Source organism: Zophobas morio, unplaced genomic scaffold, assembly GCF_036711695.1.
Source record: "Zophobas morio isolate AGI-343-1 ecotype UQ-CSIRO unplaced genomic scaffold, CSIRO_AGI_Zmor_V1 ptg000031l, whole genome shotgun sequence".
NCBI lineage: Eukaryota > Metazoa > Arthropoda > Insecta > Coleoptera > Tenebrionidae > Zophobas > Zophobas morio.
The window spans coordinates 11,240,848-11,262,535 of record NW_026972136.1 but is presented as its reverse complement, the minus strand read 5'-3'; the positions used below and the strand labels follow the sequence as shown (position 1 = coordinate 11,262,535).

General features: G+C 31.9%; 1 protein-coding gene across 2 annotated transcripts in view; it reads left to right on the top strand.

Moving 5' to 3' along the window:
- Positions 1–18,530, top strand: part of LOC135139276 (epithelial discoidin domain-containing receptor 1-like) — a 466,539-nt gene extending 448,009 nt beyond the window's left edge. For both annotated transcript variants that reach the window (XM_064069455.1, XM_064069454.1), the window contains exons 14-16: positions 7,979–8,071; positions 9,073–9,214; positions 16,694–18,530. In XM_064069455.1, the coding sequence (XP_063925525.1) occupies positions 7,979–8,071; positions 9,073–9,214; positions 16,694–17,002 (544 nt within the window). In that variant the 3' untranslated portion in view covers positions 17,003–18,530. The remainder of the gene's footprint in view (positions 1–7,978; positions 8,072–9,072; positions 9,215–16,693) is intronic.
- Positions 18,531–21,688: the final 3,158 nt, after the last annotated feature.

Below are 21,688 nucleotides of genomic sequence, written 5' to 3'. Positions count from 1 at the left end.
AAAGAAAAATAGCAAATCGAAAAATTGAAGAAACAGAAATTTGAAAAAATTTAAATTGCAAAAACAAAAAATTATAAAATCAGAACATTGAGAAATCGAGAAATTATAAAATTTAAGAAAAAAAAATCGAAACGAAAAATTGCGAATTTAAAATTTGAGGCAATGGAAAATTAAAGAATAGAAAAATTGAAATCTCGAAAAATCTTAAATCTTAAAATTGCAAAAGCTAAACATTGAAGAAACAAAAAAATTAAAAATCGAAAAATGGGAAAAACAATTAATTATAAAATCCAAACATTGTAAAATCAAATAATTGAAAAAATAAAGAAAATTAAAAACCGAAATTAAAAATGGTAAATTGAAATGAAAAATGAAATAATGAAAAATTAAAAAATTAAAAATTGAAAATTTTTGAAACTGGAAATCGACAAATTGCGAAATCTAAAAACTGAGACATCTATAAGTTGGAAAATCGAAAAACTGAAAAAGATTTAAATGAGAACTCAAGGAGTTAATGTCGTAAAATTGAAGAAATAAAAAAATTTTAAAATTGAAATTGAAAAAACCAAAAATTATAAAATCAAAATATTAGAAAATCGAATATAAGAAGAAATTAAAAAAATAAAAAAAAGAAGACAAAAATGGCAAATCGAACAATTGAAGAAACGAAAAATTGAAAAAATTTAAATTACAAAACAAAAAATTATAAAATCAGAACATTGAGAAATCGAGAAATTATAAAAATAAAGAAAAAAATAACCGTAGCGATAAATTGAAAATTTATTTCAAAGATTGAAAAATTTAAAACTGAAATCTCGAGAAGTTTTAAATCTAAAAATTGCAAAAGCAAAAAATTTAAGAATAATAAGAATAGTCGAAAAAATAAAAAAAATAAAAAAACCCAAATTGAAAAATTGAATAATCTAAAAGTTGAAAAATTTCACACTGAAAAAATAAAAAAAATGAAAAACCGAAACGAAAAATTGCAAATCGAAAATTTGAGGCTATGGAAAATTAAAGAATCGAAAAATTGCAAAAAATAAAAATTGAATAAACAAAAAAAATTGAGAAAATGTAAAATCGGATAAGTGAAAAATAAAGAAAATAAAAAACCGAAATGAAAAATGGCAAATCCAAAAATTAAAAAATTGAAAGCTAAAGACTCGAGAAACTCAAATTGAAAAATCGTAAAACCTAAAAATTGAAGAATTCCAGAAGAAGTTTACAATTGAAAAACTGAAAAATTTAAACTTAAAAACTCGAAAAATTGCAAATCATAAAATTTGAAAAAAAGCTGCAGGAATGTTATTTACGCTACTGATTTTCACTTTATAGAGGTTATCAGAAAACAAGAACCGCAATAAATTTTTATAATTTTTCAAACAAATAAGCGCACTTAAGGGTCGAGGGAAATTCTGCTGAAATGACATTCAACCAATTTTTTTCATTGAAAATTCCGACTTCATCATTATAAATACACACAAGAACCCGCCGATTATAGCATAACAAGCGCTTAAATTTCCTCATTTGACGTAGGTGGAAGTTCAGAATATTTACAGTCCTCCCAAACTATTTGATCTCGTCCTAATTCCTCAAATTCATGCCGGAACCTTTTCCGTCACAACATTTCTGAAATATTGCTGAATATGCAAAGTCAAGCAATGAAATTTTATTTCCAGCGCTATGTTCCACAAAAAAAGTTTAGCCGCCACAAAACCCACTACATAGATTAAAAAAACACTCCTCTCTGCCATTTATTTATTTTCATCAACGTCTCGCCCCTACTGTTAATTTAAACATCAAAATTTATTAAATCCGACCATCCAGGGGAATCGATTAACCACACTCAATCCAGATTAATTAACTGAGAGAACAGCTATCACACATATGGGACCGTAATAATCAGTGTAGTGAATAATAAAACAAAATTTCCATTTCAGAATGACTGTGTATGCAAAGAGTTGATGTTTTTTGAGTAGATCCGGTAATTTGTTTTGTTTTACAATTAAAGGGGCCATTAAAATTTAACAACCAATAAAAATAGCAAACGCCACGTTGGCAACACTAGTAGAGGAACGTGGGCTACTGTAAATTGCCTTTGTGTTGTATATATTAAAACTGTTACTCGAAATTGCTAAATAATTGAAAAAATATGTAAAACGCTACCGCGCTTTAAAAATGTATGAATTTTTTTTTCATTTTACACATTTTTTTTCTTTGTACCCCAATGTTGCTCCCCGATCCACCTTCCCCTACACTCGTCGTGATTTCGGCGGCACATTCAAGTCGATGAAGGCCCGTTTAATGATGATGGTCGCACTAAGTGTTTGAAATGTGAGTTAAATGTCTTAATGTGGCCCATTCGGATGTCACCTAGATAATTCCGCGGTCTATGGTTTATGGTTATGGAAACCCTGGCGAGTGAAACGTCGTCAGATCGAAAGCACCCCTTCCAACCCCGTTCTAGTACAATATTAAACATAACGGGGCGGAAATTAACCAACGTGATCCTATAAACTCGTTCACTGTTATCTGCAATAAAACATAATTCCCAACGTTCTGCCATTATTTGTTGAATAATTTACGCGACAACTTCATTTAAATTTCCATCCACAGCCCTCCACCGCAAGACAGGTAATTATTCTTTGCGGATTAAAATGCACACAATAGCAAAGCGGCTACACCGAAAACTAATTCATAGGCATGACTGGAAACGTGAAATGTGAGGGAAATATCAGGAAACAAACCTTTTAGTGGTGACCAACATATTCATTTTGTTGTACAATGTGACACTAGTCGTAAAACTTCCAAGAAAACTAGATCAATGGTGTTTGAATAATCGTTCATGTGTTTATTTTATTGTAACATCCGGTATGGGCTCTGCAGTACAAGCCCATTGTACTTCAAGTCTTGAAATCAATTTTGATATTGTACTAAAATTTCTAAAAAGTCCGTTGTCTCTAAAATAAATCGTAGTAACTTTAAATTATAGATCAACTGTAAAAGTAACAAAGTAAGAGGTAAAATTAATTAGCAACATTTTTAGATTACGTCAATTTTTGAAATTTTCAACAAAGCAGTGCTGAACCTTATTTGTTTAATAACTTTTCAACTGTTTAAGGGCAGAGATAAAGAAGTAGAATATTTTAATTCTAAATAATTTTGTTACTATACTTCCTTACATTTAATTATTATCTGTAGCGAAGTAAAAATCAAATTTCAAATAACGAGATATTTTTTTCCACAATCTTTTTCTTTCAAAAGTAAATTTCTCTCTTTCATATAATTTAGATAAGAACTCTGCTTTTTCACAAAACTCTTTCTAAATTTTTAATAGGTATAAATAAATTTTTGAATTATCAGTCACTTGGTGGAGCGGAATCTGTCTCAATTTTCACAGATAACTATTACAAAAAAAATAATGCCATATAATTTTATAATTTATCTAAGGAACTCGACTTATTGAACTTGTACTTCAGAGGGAGAAAAGTCCTGTATTCAATTACTTGACCAGTTTAGTTTTTAATAATATTTTAGCAATGCTATGAAAAAAGAACTTCAGTCATCACATTTCTCATCTATCTTTGACCAGTGACGTAGATATGATTTGCGTTCCAAAACGGGGGCATTCTGAAAAGTAGATTTTCATTTATGTATTTTTTAAACCAGATTAATTTTTAAGACATGAATTAAAAAGAGTCGTAAACCATGATAAGATGAAACGAGCCACTGTTGAGTTCAGGGAAGGAACTTTTCTTTTACAGAATCACCAAACTTAAAAGTAGCCATTTTTTGAGAAAACCTGGTATTGATACCGAAAATTTCGAAAATCTTGATCTGGGACTATAAACGGGCTATTTTTACGAATTAGCCCGTCAATTTCTAAATATATCTTACAAGTTTTTATAGATCCTTACGCAACTCTTGCCAAAAACTCAATTTCTCAATAACTTTGAAAATTTTTGAGAGTATCGCAAAATATTTTTTGTTGATTTCGACTTGAAAAAGCCATTTTCGATTACATGTCTTTAACTATATTTCCAGAATCGTCAAAAAATATGACCATTTCTAGGATATTAAAATTTCGAAAATCTTGGTCTGGACCATCAACAGACTATATTTTTCGAATTGAAAGTTACCTACGTTTTTTGTTACGTCGACATTTCTTCGAAAATTTCCAGCACTTTTTCAGAATCGGCAAAATAAAATATAGTTATTTTTGGATTTTTTTGTTGATTTCTACGTCTTCAATACCCCTTAACCCTCTATGTAATATTTGACCTTTCGAGCACTTTTGAAAATTACATAGATTTTTTTCTAACTGTCTTTCCACAATCGTCAAAAAAATATGACCATTTTTAGTATCCATATTTTAAATTTTTGATTTTAAAACACAAAAATTTCGAAAATCTTGGTGCGAACTGTCAACAGACTGTCTTTCGAACTGAATCGATATTTCAGAATCTGTTCGTAGGTTTTTAAACAACTTGGCCAAATCAAATTTTTAATATCTGCCCCTCGATATTTTTGACCTTTTTACGAGCACTTTTGAAAGTTACCCAAGGAGCGTTTTTTTGTTGATGTCGACTTGCAGAAGTCATTTTCGACACCAGTTCTTCAAGAATTTCGAGTACTTTTTCAGAATCGCCAAAATAAAATATGATCATTTTTGGATTTTTTTGTTGATTTCGACTTTTTTCAATACCCCCCAACCCCCCATGTAATATTTGATCTTTTTCCCAAGCACTTGTTGATTTCGACTTATTACTATATTTCCAGAATCGTCAAAAAATTATTACCATTTTTGGGATATTTTAAATATTTGATTTTAAAACCGAAAATTTCGAAAATCTTAGTCTGGTCCATTAACAGGCAATGTTTTTCCAATTGATTGATATTTCAGAATTTGTTTGTAGATTTTTAGGCCACTTGGCCAAAAGCCCAAATTTTCAATACCCGCCCCCTTGACATTTTTGACCTTTTTTTGAACTCTTTTGAAAATTACCCAAGGAGTGTTTTGCAGCTTCTGCAAATCGACATTTGCAGGAGATATTTTCGGCAACATTTCTCGGAAAATTGGTCATTTGTGGATTTTTTAAAAACTTTTTTGTGAAACCAAAAATGTCGAAATATTACTTTGGGACCATCGAAAGGCTATAGTTTTGGGTGGATTTATAAACAACTTTGCCAAAAGCTCAATTTTTGAATACCCCTTATAAAATTATTGGGCTTTTTCAAAACACTTTCGAAAATTACCTAAAAAAGTTATTTTCGGGTTCATTTCTTCGAAAATTCCAGCCATTTTTTCAAAATCGCAAGATCAATTCAATATCAATTTTTGAGATATGTTGCAAATTTGTTTTTGAAACCGAAAATTTCGAAAATCTTGGTCTGGGCCCATTTAGAAGCTATGTTTTTGGCTTTTTCGAATTAGCTGATCCAGATTTATAGCCCATAATATTTTGTTTTTAGGCAATTTTGCGAGAAGCTCAAATTTGCAGTATACCCCCTTTTGGAAATTTTGAATTGGCTGTTTTTAGAATTGCGATAGCTTGCTGAGATTTATATCAAATTTTCGATTCGTTTTTAAAATTTTTGAACTTTACTTAGAGAAAGTTATTTATTTATTGATTTTGGCTTGGAGAAGTTATTTTCGGCTTCATTTCTTCGAAAATTCCAGCCATTTTTTCAAAATATGTCAGTTTTTGGGATATTTTGAAAATTTGATTTTGGAACCGAAAATTTAGAAAATCTGGGTCTGGGTGCATTAATAAGACTATGTCTTTCGGTTTTTCGAATTAACTCGTCTGGATTAATCCCATTATATTTTGTGTATTTTTAGGCAATTTTGCCAAAAGCTCAAATACCCTCCTTTTGGAATTTTTGACCTTTTTAAACGCTTGAAAAAAGTTATTTTCGGCTTGATTTCATCAAAAATTTCAACTAGAATCGAAAAGAAGATTTAGATACAGAAAATTTTGAAAATCTTGATTTGGGTCCATTATTCTTGGAATTAGTTCGTCGCGAATTGTATCTAGATGAAATTCTTAAAGAAATACCAAATGTGTTAGACGTATTGGCTGAAAAAAAGAAAAATAAAAAATATACCATAGTATTTTGTGTTTTTGGGCAACTTTGCCAAAAGCTCAAATTTAAATTTTTTACTTTTTCCGAACATATTTGAAAATTACCTAAAGAAAGTTTTTTGTTTATTTGGACTTCAGAAGTTATTTTTGGCAACATTTCTTCGAAAATTCAAGGTACTTCTTCAGATTTATCAAAACAAAATATGGTTATTTTTGGAAAATATTCAATTCACTTTTGAAATTTTTTACCTTTACCTAAACAAAGTTATTTATTAATTTAGACTTGCAGAAGTTATTTTCGGCCTCATTTCTTCGAAAGAAATTCCAACCATTTTTCCAAAATATGGCAATTTTTGGAATTTTTAAAAAATTTGGGTTGAAACCGAAAGCTTCGAAAGTCTGATCCATCAGCAGCCTCTATTTTTCGAATTAACTTGTCCAGATTTAAATGCCATAATTCTTTGTTTTTTCGGCCACTTTGTTAAAGCCCAAATTTGATATTTTTAACCTTTTCCAGGAGACTTTCCAAAAGTACCTAAAAAGAGCTTTTTTGTAATTTCTACTTGTCATTTTCCTTGTTCATTTCTTCGAAAATTCCAGATACTTTTTCAGAACGACGAAAGAAAAATATGATAATTTTTTGGATATTCAAAAAATTCGATTTTGAAACCAAAAATGTCGAAAATCTTGGTCTGGGGCCACGAATAGACTATGTTTTTCGAAAAAGTTTGTCGGTATGTACTTATATCCCCGAATTGTTTGGTGGATTTTTAGGCAACTTTGCCAGAAGAGTAGGAATCACACATTTCAATCAGTACATTTTCCTCCCCCTAAATTGACAAATGGACATATCCGAACTCTCCGTCCACTAAAAGTCGGTTTGTTAGGGTGTTCTTCTAAAAATATTTCCACTCTACATAAAATAAATGTTTAAATTAAATTTAGTTTTAAAATTTTATATCTGAATTATATAATGAGATCTTAGAGAAAATGTAAGTGTAACTGTGAAATAATATTTGTTGTTTCTCCTCGCATGGGAGTGGTGTGCTTACCACTCCTTTCCCAACTAGGATGAAAAAGCTTTAGTTTTCTCATATGAGTCCGGAATACATGCAACATAAAAATGCAAATTGTTTCAAATAAGCAAATAATCATTAATTCTTATTAAAATGAAATAAAAACTATTAATTTTTTAATTCTGAATTTAAAGAGATATTAAAAAGCGTTAATTTTATTTGAATGTTCGTAAGAGTAATTTTCCCATGCGATATATGTATATATTTTTTTTGTTAAAATTAATCGTTGAATGATAATAATTACCGGATCAGATTAGATTAAATAAATTAAGTACAATCTTTCCGTTTGGAAAATTACCTTTCAACCGGCACTGCAAAACCTCCAAGTAAAGATATTCGTAATTTTTTTATTCTTTAGTTTCTTTTGTTTTTTTTTTATCAAGATAATTGTTTTCTCGATCTAAAAATATAAAAGGTTTCAAAACAATTTTCCCACATTCACGGAATCTAAGTTTTCGTTTTAAATTTAGTGACGTGTTCTTAAACATGAACTTAATTCAATTGAATTTGTTTGTAAATGCTATTTTATTTACGATTAGAAAAGGCGAAATAACTCTCCGTCCCCTACTGAGCTAATTACATATAAAAATGGGGGCATTCAACGCAAAAAACTTTGGAACCTCTTTCGAGTGAATGAAAATGTGCCTCGCTGCACTCTCAAAGGGAGCTTTTTCAGCCGTTTTCAATTTAATGTCCATGGAAGTTGTGCGTCATGAAGCCGCTGCTTTCAGACAAAACGATTATTCTGTGTGCGCATTCGCTCGATTCTTTTTCGAGGGCTTCGCACCTTAATTAACATATTACCTGTTTTTTCAGTTACGGCTGTCTCATATACGTAGCCACCCAGATTGCTTCCGGGATGAAGTACCTAGAATCTTTAGACTTGGTCCACAGGGATTTAGCCGCAAGGTAAGCAAACAAAAAATATGTATGATTGTTTTTAAATTTTTGTTGTTTGTTTCTGCTAGCCTTTTTGATAACGTTTTTAGTTAATCACCAAAGTTTGAGTTGTAAAAAAATGGTTTGATATCACCACAAATTTCGTAATTTACCTAATGGAAATCATGTGAAGATTAAATAGCACAGTCTCTATAATTTCCCTGCAAACATTGTCAACCAATGTTTCAAAAATTAATTTCATGGAACTGTATGCTATAATTTGGACACTCAGTTAAATTAAATAAAACAGCATTAACGTTTCATTATTTCGTTGTTTATTTTTAATCTCACTAATTCGACCTTGTACATTGGTATTAAATGGACAATACTTTATGTTTTCCACTTCACCGATGTGAAACAATTTATTTCGTTGAAATGTGGTTTGCTGTACATGTGCTATGTAAATAAATTCTCGCTTTATCAATAGTTATTAATTTAATAAATTTACAATTACTGTTTGTCGTCGTATATCAGTTAAGCTTTATTGTAATGGTGTGCACATGATGCGAATGCATATGTGTTGTTACTAATAATCTCGTGCAAACAAACACACAAAGTAAATTCTTTTGTCCACATTAATTATAACATTTTAATTAAAGTGTGTACCTTTAAAAACAAAGCACTGCAGTTTCAAAGCTTGTTTGTACTCAAAACAAAACGTCTGCTTGCATTTTAAAGTAATGGCGGACTAACAGGATACTGTTTTACTTGAATAATTTGAACTATTACTTTTCTTTTTGAGTGTTTCGGGAATTCACTCTCCTTAATGAACCCGGATTTCTATTCCTGCCATTTAAAAAAGCAAACACAGAACTGCAGCAATTAAAAGTTAAATACAGCGAATATTTGAAGTAGATTTGTCTAGACGGCCACAGATTATCGATTTGGATCCCCTTCGACTCTATTTTCAATTAAAGCTCTGCTTGAAATTACTGTGAGGTTATTACTGTATGTGTTTTTTTCTTTTGTAGGAATTGTGTAATAGATAAGAGCTTCACTGTGAAAATATCCGATCATGCCATGTATTGCGATAGATACGAATCGGACTACTACATTAGTGATACGAAAGCCAGACTTCCTATTCGATGGATGTCGTGGGAGAGCTTGTTACTGGTGAGTGTACTTCTTCTGACAGTGAGATTGACGCGATTGTTTCCGATTAATTCAAAAACATGACAAAGGATTCCCAAGATTTTTTCAAACTACTTCACAAACAAAACATAAGAGAACCCCGAGATTCGTTCAAATTATTTCAAAAATAAGACATAAGGGGTCCCCGAGATTCTTTCAAAATGCTTCAAAAATAAGATCCACAGGGGGTCCCCAAGATTCTTTCAAATTGCTTCAAAAACAATACGGAAAAAGATCTCCGAGATTTTTTCAAACTACTTCAAAAACAAAAGACAAGTGGTCCCTGAGCTTTTTTCAAGCTACTTCAAAAACAAAACATAAGGGGTCTCCGAGATTTTTTCAAATTCCTTCAAAAACAGGACAAGAGTTCTCCGAAATTCTTTCAAGCTACTTCAAAAACAACACATCAAGGGTTCCCGAGATTCTTTCAAACTACTTAAAAACAAAACATAAGGAGTTCCCGAGATTTCTTCGAGCTACTTCAAAAACAAAACCCAAAGAGTCCCCGAGATTCTTTCAAACTACTTCAAAAATAAAACCCAAAGGATCCCCGAGATTCTTTCAGATTAGTTAAAAAACAAATCACAAGTGGTCCCTAAGATCCTTTCAACCTTCTTCATGAACAAAACACAAGAAGTTCATGAAATTCGTTCAAATTACTTCAAAAACAAGACAAGAAATATCCGAGATTCTTTCAAGCTACTTTAAAAATAAAGCCCAAAGGTCCCCGATATTCTTTCAAATTACTTCAAAAACGAGACACACAGTAGGTCCCCAATATTCTTTAAAATTATTTCAAAAAGAGAACATAAGTGGCCCCTGAGATTCTTTCAAGCTACTTCAAAAACAAAACATGAAGGGTCCCCGAGATTCTTTCAAACTACTTAAAAACAAAACATAAGGGGTTCCCAAGATTTTTTCAAGCTACTTCAAAAACAAAACCCAAGGATCTCCGAGATTCTTTCAAATTATTTCAAAAACGAGACCCGCAGTAGATCCCCAAGATTCTTTAAAATTACTTCAAAAACAGAACACAAGAGGTCCTTGAGATTCTTTCAAATTACTTCAAAAACAAGATAAGAGATCCCCGAGGGCCTTTCAAACTACTTCAAAAATCAAACCCCAAGGGTTCCCGAGATTCTTTAAAATTACTTCAAAAAGAAGATAAGAGATCTCCAAGATTCTTTCAAGCTTCTTCAAAAATAAAACCCAAAAATCCCCGAGATTCTTTCAAATTACTTCAAAAACAAGACCCACACTCCCGCAGTAGTTCCCTAAGATTCTTTCAAAATACTTCAAAAACACAAGTAGTCCCTGAGATTCTTTCAAACTATTTCAAGAAGAAAACACATGGGTTTCGTGAGATTCCTTCAAATTACTTTAAAAACAATACAAGAGATCTCCGAGATTGTTTCGAGCTACTTGAAAAATAAATCACAAAGATCCCCAAGATTCTTTCAAATTACTTCAAAAACAAAATACAAGTAGTCCCTGAGTTTCTTTCAAACTACTGCATGACCAATACAGAAGGGCTTCGTGAGATTCCTTCAAATTACTTCAAAAACAATACAAGAGATCTCCGAGATTATTTCATGCTACTTCAAAAATAAATCCGAAAAATCCCCGAAATTCTTTCAAATTACTTCAAAAACGACACCTACAGTGGGTTCCCAAGATTTTTTTAAAATTACTTCAAAAACAGAACACAAGTGGTCCCTAAGTTTCTTTCAAGCTACTTCAAAAATAAAACACAAGGGGTCCTTAAGATTCTTTCAAATTACTTCAAAAACAAGATAAGAGATCTCCGAGGTCTTTTCAACCTACTTCAAAAATCAAACCCCAAGGGTTTCCGAGATTCTTTCAAATTACTTCAAAAAGAAGATAAGAGATCTTCGAGATTCTTTCAAGCTACTTCAAAAATAAAACCCAAAAATTCCCGAGATTCTTTCAAACCACTTCATGAACAAAACACAAGGGTTTGTGAGATTCCTTCAAATTACTTCAAAAACAATACAAGAGATCTCCGAGATTGTTTCGAGCTACTTGAAAAATGAATTCTAAAGATCCCTGAGATTCTTTCAAATTACTTCAAAAACAAGACAAGAATTCCCCGAGATTCTTTCAAGCTACTCCAAAAACAAAATATGAAGGGTCCCCAAGATTTTTTCAAATTACTTCAAAACCAAAACCCGCAGTAAATCCTCAAAATTATTCCAAATTGCTTCAAAATCAGTACGGAGAAAGATACCTGATATTCTTTCAAGCTACTTCAAAAACAAAATATGAAGGGTCCCCAAGATTCTTTCAAAATACTTAAAGACAAAACATGAGGGGTTCCCGAGATTTTTTCAAGCTACTTCAAAAACGATAGCCACAGTAGGTCCCTAAGATTTTTTAAAATTACTTCAAAAACAGAACACAAGTGGTCCTTGAGTTTCTTTCAAGCTACTTCAAAAACAAAACAAGAAGTCCTTGAGATTCTTTCAGTTTACTTCGAAAACAAGATAAGAAATCCCCGAGGTCTTTTCAAAGTACTTCAAAAATCAAACCCCAAAGGTTCCCGAGATTCTTTCAAATTACTTCAAAAAGAAGATAAAAGATCTCCGAGATTCTTTCAAGCTACTTCAAAAATAAAACCCAAAAATCCCCGAGATTCTTTCAAATTACTTCAAAAACAAGACCCGCACTCCCGCAGTAGGTCCCCAAGATTCTTTCAAAATAGTTCAAAAACACAACACAAGTAGCCCCTGAGATTCTTTCAAGCTACTTCAAAAACAAAATATGAAGGGTCCCCAAGATTCTTTCAAAATACTTAAAAACAAAACATAAGGGATTCCCGAGATTTTTTCAAGCTACTTCAAAAACAAAACCCAAGGATCCCCGAGATTCTTTCAAATTACTTCAAAAACGATAGCCACAGTAGGTCCCTAAGATTTTTTAAAATTACTTCAAAAACAGAACACAAGTAGTCCCTGAGATTCTTTCAAGCTACTCTAAAAACAAAACACAAGGGGTCCTTGAGATTCTTTCAAATTACTTCAAAAACAAGATAAGAGATGCCCGAGGTCCTTTCAAACTACTTCAAAAATCAAACCCCAAGGGTTTCCGAGATTCTTTCAAATTACTTCAAAAAGAAGATAAAAGATCTCCGAGATTCTTTCAAGCTACTTCAAAAATAAAACCCAAAAATCCCCGAGATTCTTTCAAATTACTTCAAAAACGAGACCCGCACTCCCGCAGTAGGTCCCCAAGATTCTTTCAAAATACTTCAAAAACACAACACAAGTAGTCCCTGAGATTCTTTCAAACCACTTCATGAACAAAACACAAGGGGTTCGTGAGATTCCTTCAAATTACTTCATAAACAATACAAGAGATCTCCGAGATAATTTCGAGCTACTTGAAAAATAAGTGCTAATGATCCCCAAGATTCTTTTAAAATACTTCAAAAACAAGACAAGAGTTTCCCGAGATTCTTTCAAGCTACTTCAAAAACATATCACAAGTGGGCCCTGAGATTCTTTCAAGCTACTTCAAAAACAAAATATGAAGGGTTCCCGAGATTTTTTCAAGCTACTTCAAAAACAAAACCCAAGGATCCCCGAGATTCTTTCAAATTACTTCAAAAACGATACCCACAGTGGGACCCAAGATTTTTTAAAATTACTTCAAAAACAGAACACAACTGGTCTCTTGAGTTTCTTTCAAGCTACTTCAAAAACAAAACACAAGGGGTCCTTGAGATTCTTTCAAATTACTTCAAAAACAATACAAGGGATCTCCGAGATTGTTTCAAGCTACTTCAAAAAAAATCCCAAAGATCTCCAAGATTCTTTCAAATTACTTCAAAAACAAAACCCACGGGGGGGTCCTCAAAATTCTTTCAAATTGCTGCAAAAACAATACAGAGAAAGATCCCTGAGATTCTTTCAAATTATTTCAAAAACAAGACACAAGGGACCCCTGAGGTCCTTTCAAACTACTTAAAAAATAAAACCCAAAGGATGAATCCCCAAGATTTTTTCAAATTAGTTCAAAAACAAAACACAAGTGGTCCCTAATATCCTTTCAAGATACTTCAAAAACAACACACGAAGGGTCCCAGAGATTCTTTCAAACTGTTGGTAATGTGTGTACATTTATTTCATCCCTCATACTTTAAGGTTGTCAACTTAGTAGGCATAGAGACACATTTTTGTTGATATAATAATTGATGTAGAAAATATACTCTCGACTGACGTGTATTAAGAGATTGCATTTCAATTCCTTCCCTATTGTTCCTACACAAACTACTTCATGTACAAAATAGAAGTGGTTCATGAGATTCGTTCAAATTGCTTCAAAAACAAGACAAGGAATCTCCGAAATTCTTTCAAACTACTTCAATAATAAAACCCAAAGATCCCCGAAATTCTTTCGAATTACTTCAAAAACAAAACACAAGTGGTCCCTGAGATTCTTTCAAACTACTTCAATAATAAAACCCAAAGATCCCCGAACTTCTTTCAAATTACTTCAAAAACAAGAGACTATAGGGGCAATTCTGAATGAAACCTGTTAAAATTTAAAGGTTGTTAAAAATCAAGATTTTTGTCGGATGTGTATTTTAATTGGTATTCCGGATCCCGATAAATTAACACCCTGTTAAAATTGACATATTTTTATCGGATCCGTTTAAATTTTCGGAAGACTTCGTTAATTTGGTTTAAACGAACTACCCAGTGTGTTTCGTGGCCTACTTTAGGTTAAAGATGCCTTAACTTTACTATCATAAATTCAAATTTTGTTGGAATTGAGCTTCTTAAACATAAAATCTGGTATAGATAAATTATAATATAAAATTAAGAAGCAGACGGAGACGGACCGAGACCAAGTGGTACGTGCTCAACGGTGATCACAATTTGTGAGGTTAGGAGTGCAATTAGTGAATCAAAACATTCAAAACAAATCCAAGTTTATTCTGGATTTTTGGATAATTTATAATTTGGCATCAATTACCATATTTAACTACAGGAAGCCACTTATAAGAATATAAGAAATTAACTCCACGGTAAATAAGTTTATACTCAAGTAAACTGAAGTAAAATGTATTGGTTTTAGGTTATGAAATTTTATCATCCGATTTGATGTTCATATTGAACAACACATAATAGTTATATATGTGATTGCTTTTCTGAAATTAGCTGAAAATGATACGTTTCCAAAAAAATCCAGTGTCTTGAGGGAGAAGTGTTACTTTTTATTAAAAACGCACCAAATGATAACTTTTTATTACTTGCATAAAGTTGCTTCAGTAATGAGTGCTTTTTGTGGTTTAATGCGGGAGGAACTGGCCAAGCTGCGCATCAACAACATTGAAGACAAATGATTTGTTTCAGTGGTCGAAATAGCAGACTGGTGCCTCGAAAAGCTTCACAATCATAAAAGAGGACAGTATAGGAGCGTCAAATTTAGTTAAGTAATTGAAAATTGTATTTTTTACTTGGGAAATGATAATAGAAATTATTTTCGTTATATTTTTAAGTAGGTATGAAATGTTTGTAAATTGTTAATTAAAATTTTTTTTTTTTTCCAAATGTAGTTATGTTGTTATTTAATAACCATAAAAATTAACTTGCAATTTGCGGGCAATTATTATTTGGAGAATTACGAGGGTGCTAATTGCTACCATTTCCAAGGTGTTATCGTTCAGTAATTGACAGGTGAAAAATAAATTAATCAACGGGCCTCACTTTTTTGCTGATGATTTATTAATAACTACTTACATTCTTTGTAAATTCTCTTCATAATTTACTATAAATAAATGCAAAATACCGTCCAGGTACGCCATTATTGTTTTTTTTTGTTAATTAAAGGGTACTAGCGAGGGATCCTTTAAAACTGTCACTTTTAACGGATTCATTTAAACACCCTCGTTAAAATTTAACATCAATTTGATGTTTTAGAATAGTAAATTTTGATTTTGTCGGATGTTTAATTTTAAAGGGTGTTAAAATTAAACGGACTTCAAAATTAAACAGTACAGAATAGAGATTCATTTTTAACAACCTTTAAAATTTTAACAACCTTTAAATTTTAACAGGTTTCATTCAGAATTGCCCCTAAGGAATCCTTGGTGTTCTTTCAAACTACTTCAAAAATAAAAGGATCCCCGAGATTCACACAATATACACAAACTAATAGAGAGTATGGACGAAATTATATGTCCTATATGTATGTGAAAACTTCGTTTTAAGACAGAATTTCTCTCGTACCTGAAGTCAAACATTCAAACAAATTCATTGTCTTAGAAAAACTGTCAACGAGGACTCGAGCTCACGCATGCGGACCTCATTCGAACTGAGTGTGTAATCTCAGTTTTAAAATCCAACGCCCTCACGCAAACAACTACGATCCACACATACATTTTTGTAAAGTAATTGTGATTAAAATTCAAAACGGATTCATAAACTAGAAGTATAGGAATATAATAAAAATCGACATAAACAGATGTAAACGGGGAACCTATTTTTTGTACTCAAGGGGCCGGATTGACCTTATTGAAATACGTCTTTCGCTAATGCTCGAGACAACAATAAAAACATGATCAAAGACAGCTGTCAATTTTTGAAGATTCGTTTTTGATAAAATTTTGTCTTGTCAGATTAGCATCAATTTGAAAATTTAAGTTGAAAATGGAACGATCACAGGCAAAAGTTCAAAGCTTCAAAAATCCGTCGTTCTATTCCATATTACAATATCGTCCACATATGCCATGAGCTAACTCTTCTATTCTTTCGAATTCCACCCTGCTACTGCTCCATTTCTTTCCGTACTACTTCGTTTAGTTTGTTCTTTATCGCTACTACTGTGATTTTGTAAACATTATCCATCAAGGCTATTCCCTATAATTTTCACACATGATCATCTTTCCTTTTTTGTGTTTTTGGGTAGATCATTAATTCTCTCCATCTTCTTGCCATACTTTTGTGACTCTTCTAGCTTTTCTCCCTCTTGTAGACCTCTCAAATCGGAAGTATTATTTCTTCTTCTATCCCATATACTTCTGGGAAATATTCTTACTTACTTCTTACTGTGTTGAAGTTTTCTTTTCTTGTTTTGTATTCCTTGTTTTTTGAATAGTTAGCCTCTAAATTTTGTATGTGTTCTACTTGCTTTCTTTTCGTATTCATGAATGTCTTCTTTATCCACTTTCCGCATTCCACATACTTTTTCTTGTTTCTTTCTTGGTCTCTTCCTGTTTGCCACCGCTTGCTTACATTCATGTTGTATGTTCATTTTCAAATTCCCTTTATACTTTTTCTTCTCACAGTTTCTCGATGGAGTGTCTGGTCCTCATTTCCTTTCTTTTCTCCTCTCTAGCTCTTGAAACTAGAAATGTAATTTGGAAGATATACAATGAAACTTAGAAATATAGAATAGAATGTTGTGACGTGTGTTTTGTAACTGTCGTTGTTTTAGGGCCGACAAACGACCAAGAGCGACGTGTGGGCGTTCGCCGTGACCCTGTGGGAAATCTTGATGTTGTGCACCCAGCAGCCTTACGCAGAACTCACCAGCGAGCAAGTCGTCGAGAACTGCAACCACTGGTACCAGAACGACGGTTGTCAGAGGTACCTGCCGCGACCGGCGGCCTGTCCCCGCGAGATCTACGATCTAATGGGCGAATGCTGGAAGAGGAACGCGACTGATAGACCTCGGTTCGCCGAGATCCACTTGTTCTTGCAGAGGAAGAACCTGGGCTATATGCCGGCGCCCACTCAAGTGTAACCCGTGAACTGGCCCTAACGACTGTTAATCAATATTTGACTGTGTATGTTGTGTTCGAATGGACTCGATGTCTCTTATTTTACGATTTGAATGTTCACTGATGCAGGTTATAAGGACCGATTTGTTTCCAACATTCCCTCATGTACTCGGTAAATAAGGTTGTTCAAGCTTTTTTCATGAATGTGAACCCATTGTGATATCGCACTGATTTTGTGCAAATTAAACCATATCGTTCTATCAAGTTGTAGATTGACCAAGGCAGCTGCTCGGTATGACAGTTTTTCGAGGAACTGAGTAGAACGAGACGTCAATGATGGAAGGCCTTCAAAGAGAAAAATTGGGTACCGAATAGTTTCTTCAATAATTTTTAACTTAGACTCTAAAGGACCTGTTTCTTAATTACGTGCTTCCTGTATGTGTCGATTCATACACTTTACATGGTATAATTATTAAGTGTATTTTTGGTTGGTTTTTGTACAATACCATTTTTGGAAAGTAGTTCACCTACTTTGCGGATTCACTTACAATGAATTAACAAATCCTTCAATTACCCGTTCGGGATGTACATTCTAGTCAGAAATGTGTAGGATATAAGTCTAAATATAATAAAATACGAAAAATGCTGTTGTAATGGTATCTTTATTGAATTTTACATTGTGTACTTAAGATGAATATATTTAACTGCCGAAACACGTCAAAGTTGTGATCCACATTTATGGTAGCGCTATTTTGTTTCACGATGAAGGCTCAAGACACACTCATTTCGGTTCTTATTATCCAATCACCATTTTAGTTCGAGGCGTCTCATTATTAAATGTGATTATTTTGTTAGGTATTTGTATTTTTATAACGATCGTACTTACTTAACGTAAAATTTCCAGTGCCATTTACCTTGTAAATAAGAACCTTTGTAAATAAATGATAGTATGAATGATTCATAATGTACCAAGGATGTATACAGGCATGAATATTTTAGATATAAATCCTAAACTTAAGTATAGTTAGTTTTAAGTATGATAACGTAATATTTTCTATAAACACGATCTTGTTGGAGAAACCAATAATTAAGTATACTTCTAAATTCCATTCGACAAAAATTATTTTGGTTAGCATGTGTGTATTGTTATTAAAAAAGTACAATTTACAATTTTATAATTTCAAACACATGCAAATCATCTTAATTTAATTTAAAGGCACGAGACAATCAAGTGCGTGAATTAAGTCATGCTTAGATAAGCATAGCACATTAGTATTAGCGCCTTTAAACCCGGCAATTCGATTTTTCAATGTGTTGCACAGTACAGCTTAATCGACATCCTCTAGGACCACATTTCTTATAAAATCGTTTCCATTAAAAAAGTTTCAAGAAATTTCTATTGTGTAACCACACCCTGTTTGTAACACATAAGCAAAGCTCTTTATGTCGACGTTTTTATATAGATGTTTAATTCATACATATCACTGATAAATTATTTCCATTTTCATTAGCATGTGTCGATCGTATATGTGTTTCTGTAAATACATGAGATAATGTTTATTTATTACAGTTAGAAATAAATAAAGACACATGACGACTATCACATTTTTTTATTTTCCCTCATACCTCGTAAAGACAACGAAAAATTAAAAAAAACTTAAGAAATAGTAAAAGATCAGAACCACCATAAACTAGAAAATAGAGAAGGTAAAAGATTTTTTTCCCACTATGAAAATTTCAGTAACACAGTAAATTCAATATCAAATCTGGTGGATGCGCCGGTCAAATTTTCACAATTATCTCCTTTTGTTTATTTTCTTTGTTTTTACCGTGATTACATTTTTTTATTTGTTTAAATGACTTTGATTTTCTAAATATATAATAATTAAGATAAAATCTTCCAAGTAACAAAAAATTAATTAATTAGTTAATTACATAAATAATTTACGGCTATCCCGCAAACTTCGTTAAAGTAATATACCGCTCATAGTTTGAGAAGTATTCTAGACAGCTATAAGAAATTTTAAGAAAAACCTTGAGTTCACAAGCGGAATTTTTTTTTTTTAATTTAAGCTTTTCCTTCCCGTGCATTGCCTAAGGAAATATTGTAGTAATAGGATCTATTCGACGAATGGCCACTTCCATGTTTTCTGGACGTTTCATTCCCTTCGAGTACGAATCAATTGGTTCTCCGAAACTAAAGAACCGATTTTTGTCAAATTTTAAATCAGGAATATCGTGTAAAACGCTAACCAAGATTTGTCTAATCATCCCCGCCAACAATGTAATGACGTCACGTCCACACTTCTATACTTGTGATTTATGAATCCGCCTTTGATTTTAAACACATTTTACATTACAAAAATGGTTTTAACAAAATAGCTTTAAACCAATTTTGCACACTAAATTAAAGAAAAATTCATGTCAATCATCATGACTCGAGTCCTAAATGGTTTCTTTTTATCCCTACTGTGTTATTATCACAATGATAGTATGATTTTTTCCATGTTGTGTTAATAACTGACTTAAAATATTAATCAAAGTTAACGTACTTAAATTTTAATCGATTTATTGTGTTTAATCAGTTTTCCAATATCCTTCCGGATTTTTAAAGAATATTTCAAAAAACATTACAAGATGATTAAATTAGGTGATCCGTTACTTCCGAGGTGTCGTTCAAAGTGTGGTCACTAAAAACTCACGGGTTTAGTTTAGAGCTTTAAATTAGATCTAATTAAATTAATTCTAATTTAATATCTTAAAAATTAGGGATGACAAAATCATAGTTCATTTTATTTTAAATTTCTTGTTTTGATGCCAGTTTAATTTAAATGATCAAGTTTTAAGACAATTTTCCTTTGTTCAGTTGCCTTAATTAATTAACTTCAATTAACTGTATTCATAACGAATTCTTTCAATGATGATTATCAATGATTCGATTTTTTTTAAGTCAAACAAAACTTATTTACTTTCTTTTCTCCAGATATTGATCCTCCATTGAATAAGTCATTATTACACCATTCATTTAAGCACAATTAACGTGAATTAGATTTAATTAGAATTAATTAAGATCTATAATTACAATCATTTGTTAATTTTACTTAATAATAATTAATATTTGCTTGTCGATAAATTTATTTAGTCTACTGAAAATGTTTGGCTCGTTACAACTAAATAAAGTCGTAGCCAAAACTTAGCGGCAAAGTGGATTCCCAGTAAGAGCCTACTTGATTTGTCAAAATTTTGAAACTTTGGCCACTACATTTAAATGTCAAATCAGACACAGAGTGACAGATATAATGTGGACTTGAATATTTACTTGACATATAACTGACACTAAATTTTTTCCACCTTGAATTGTGACTAAACGCATGCCCTGAAAATTTTAACGCAATGACGTTTTTTTGTCCAGTTTTATTCAAAAAATATTAGGCACTGTCATTCTATCATTTATGACAAATCATGTGTGATACAAGCTTTACTGTCATTTTGACACTTTTCAAAAGTCTATTTTGTCAAACTTTTGTCAAACGATGCCTTTGATATTATTAATATCCGACAAATATGACACTACTGTCAGTAAATTAAGGTTATCTAAATAAAGCACATTTTACAAGTTATGACATTAGTAAATGACAACTGCAAAATATTTTTTGAATAAAACTGTCCTTAAGTTTTGTCTCGATTTTAGGTGAATATTCTCAGTCGCCCTAAATTAATTATAAGTTAGTTCCACTAACTTTATAATTTATAATTATAACACATATATGTACAGAGCTTACCACGTATTTCTGTCGTTGACTATGTTTGACGACTTTGATGTTAGAATGATTTTCAAATTATTCTTGAAATATAGGCCATATTAATTAGGACTAACATTAACATGTTCTAACCAGATGTCTGTTAATGATAGAAGCAAATTTTTAAGTTGGCAATTATGCGCACATAAAAACCACTGAGAAGCTACTGAACTGGGGCCCAAAATTTCAATATTACATCAGATATGTCATCATAAAATTTTAAATATGTTACCAACCTGATAAAATAATCACAAACATTAGTATTATTATTATCTTAGCAAGTACTAGCCCGCCCACCCATCCTTTATTTTCTTAGAAAATATGTAATTTTCCAAAGTCAGTCTTATCTTAACAATTAGTAGCCCTACCCACCCGCCCTGTATTTTCTTAGAGGGTATCAATTGCCTCAATCAGTCTTATCTTAGCAAGTAGACACTCGGTATTTCCATGTGTATTTATATACATATAAAATGTGCGTTTAATTTTACAGCGATGGTCTACAATTTTATATTTTTCATTTCTAGGGACTTTTTAATTTGTTTATCACTAGCCGTTGTGACCATACTGATTTTTGAACCTATAACTCATCGATCATGGAAATTTTTATTCCGCAGGCTCATTGCAATTGACGTTTGAGAATCAAGAATATGCACATGATAGGAACGCCGTCTACATTTTCTATAAGTATGTGTTAGCAACAGACAGTAGTGGTGCCCCTAGCGGAGCAAACTTAAAACTTTCATTTCACATAAATTTTCGTAATTTAACTTGTGATAACCCAAACTTCCCGCTTCAAAATTTGACCTTGAAACAGTTTGAAAGGCCCGCAAAAATTTAAAAATTCAAAGTTTGGCCTTGGCTGTGATCGTCTAACAAATGAGAACCTACGTTGTGTTTTTTTTTTTTTGC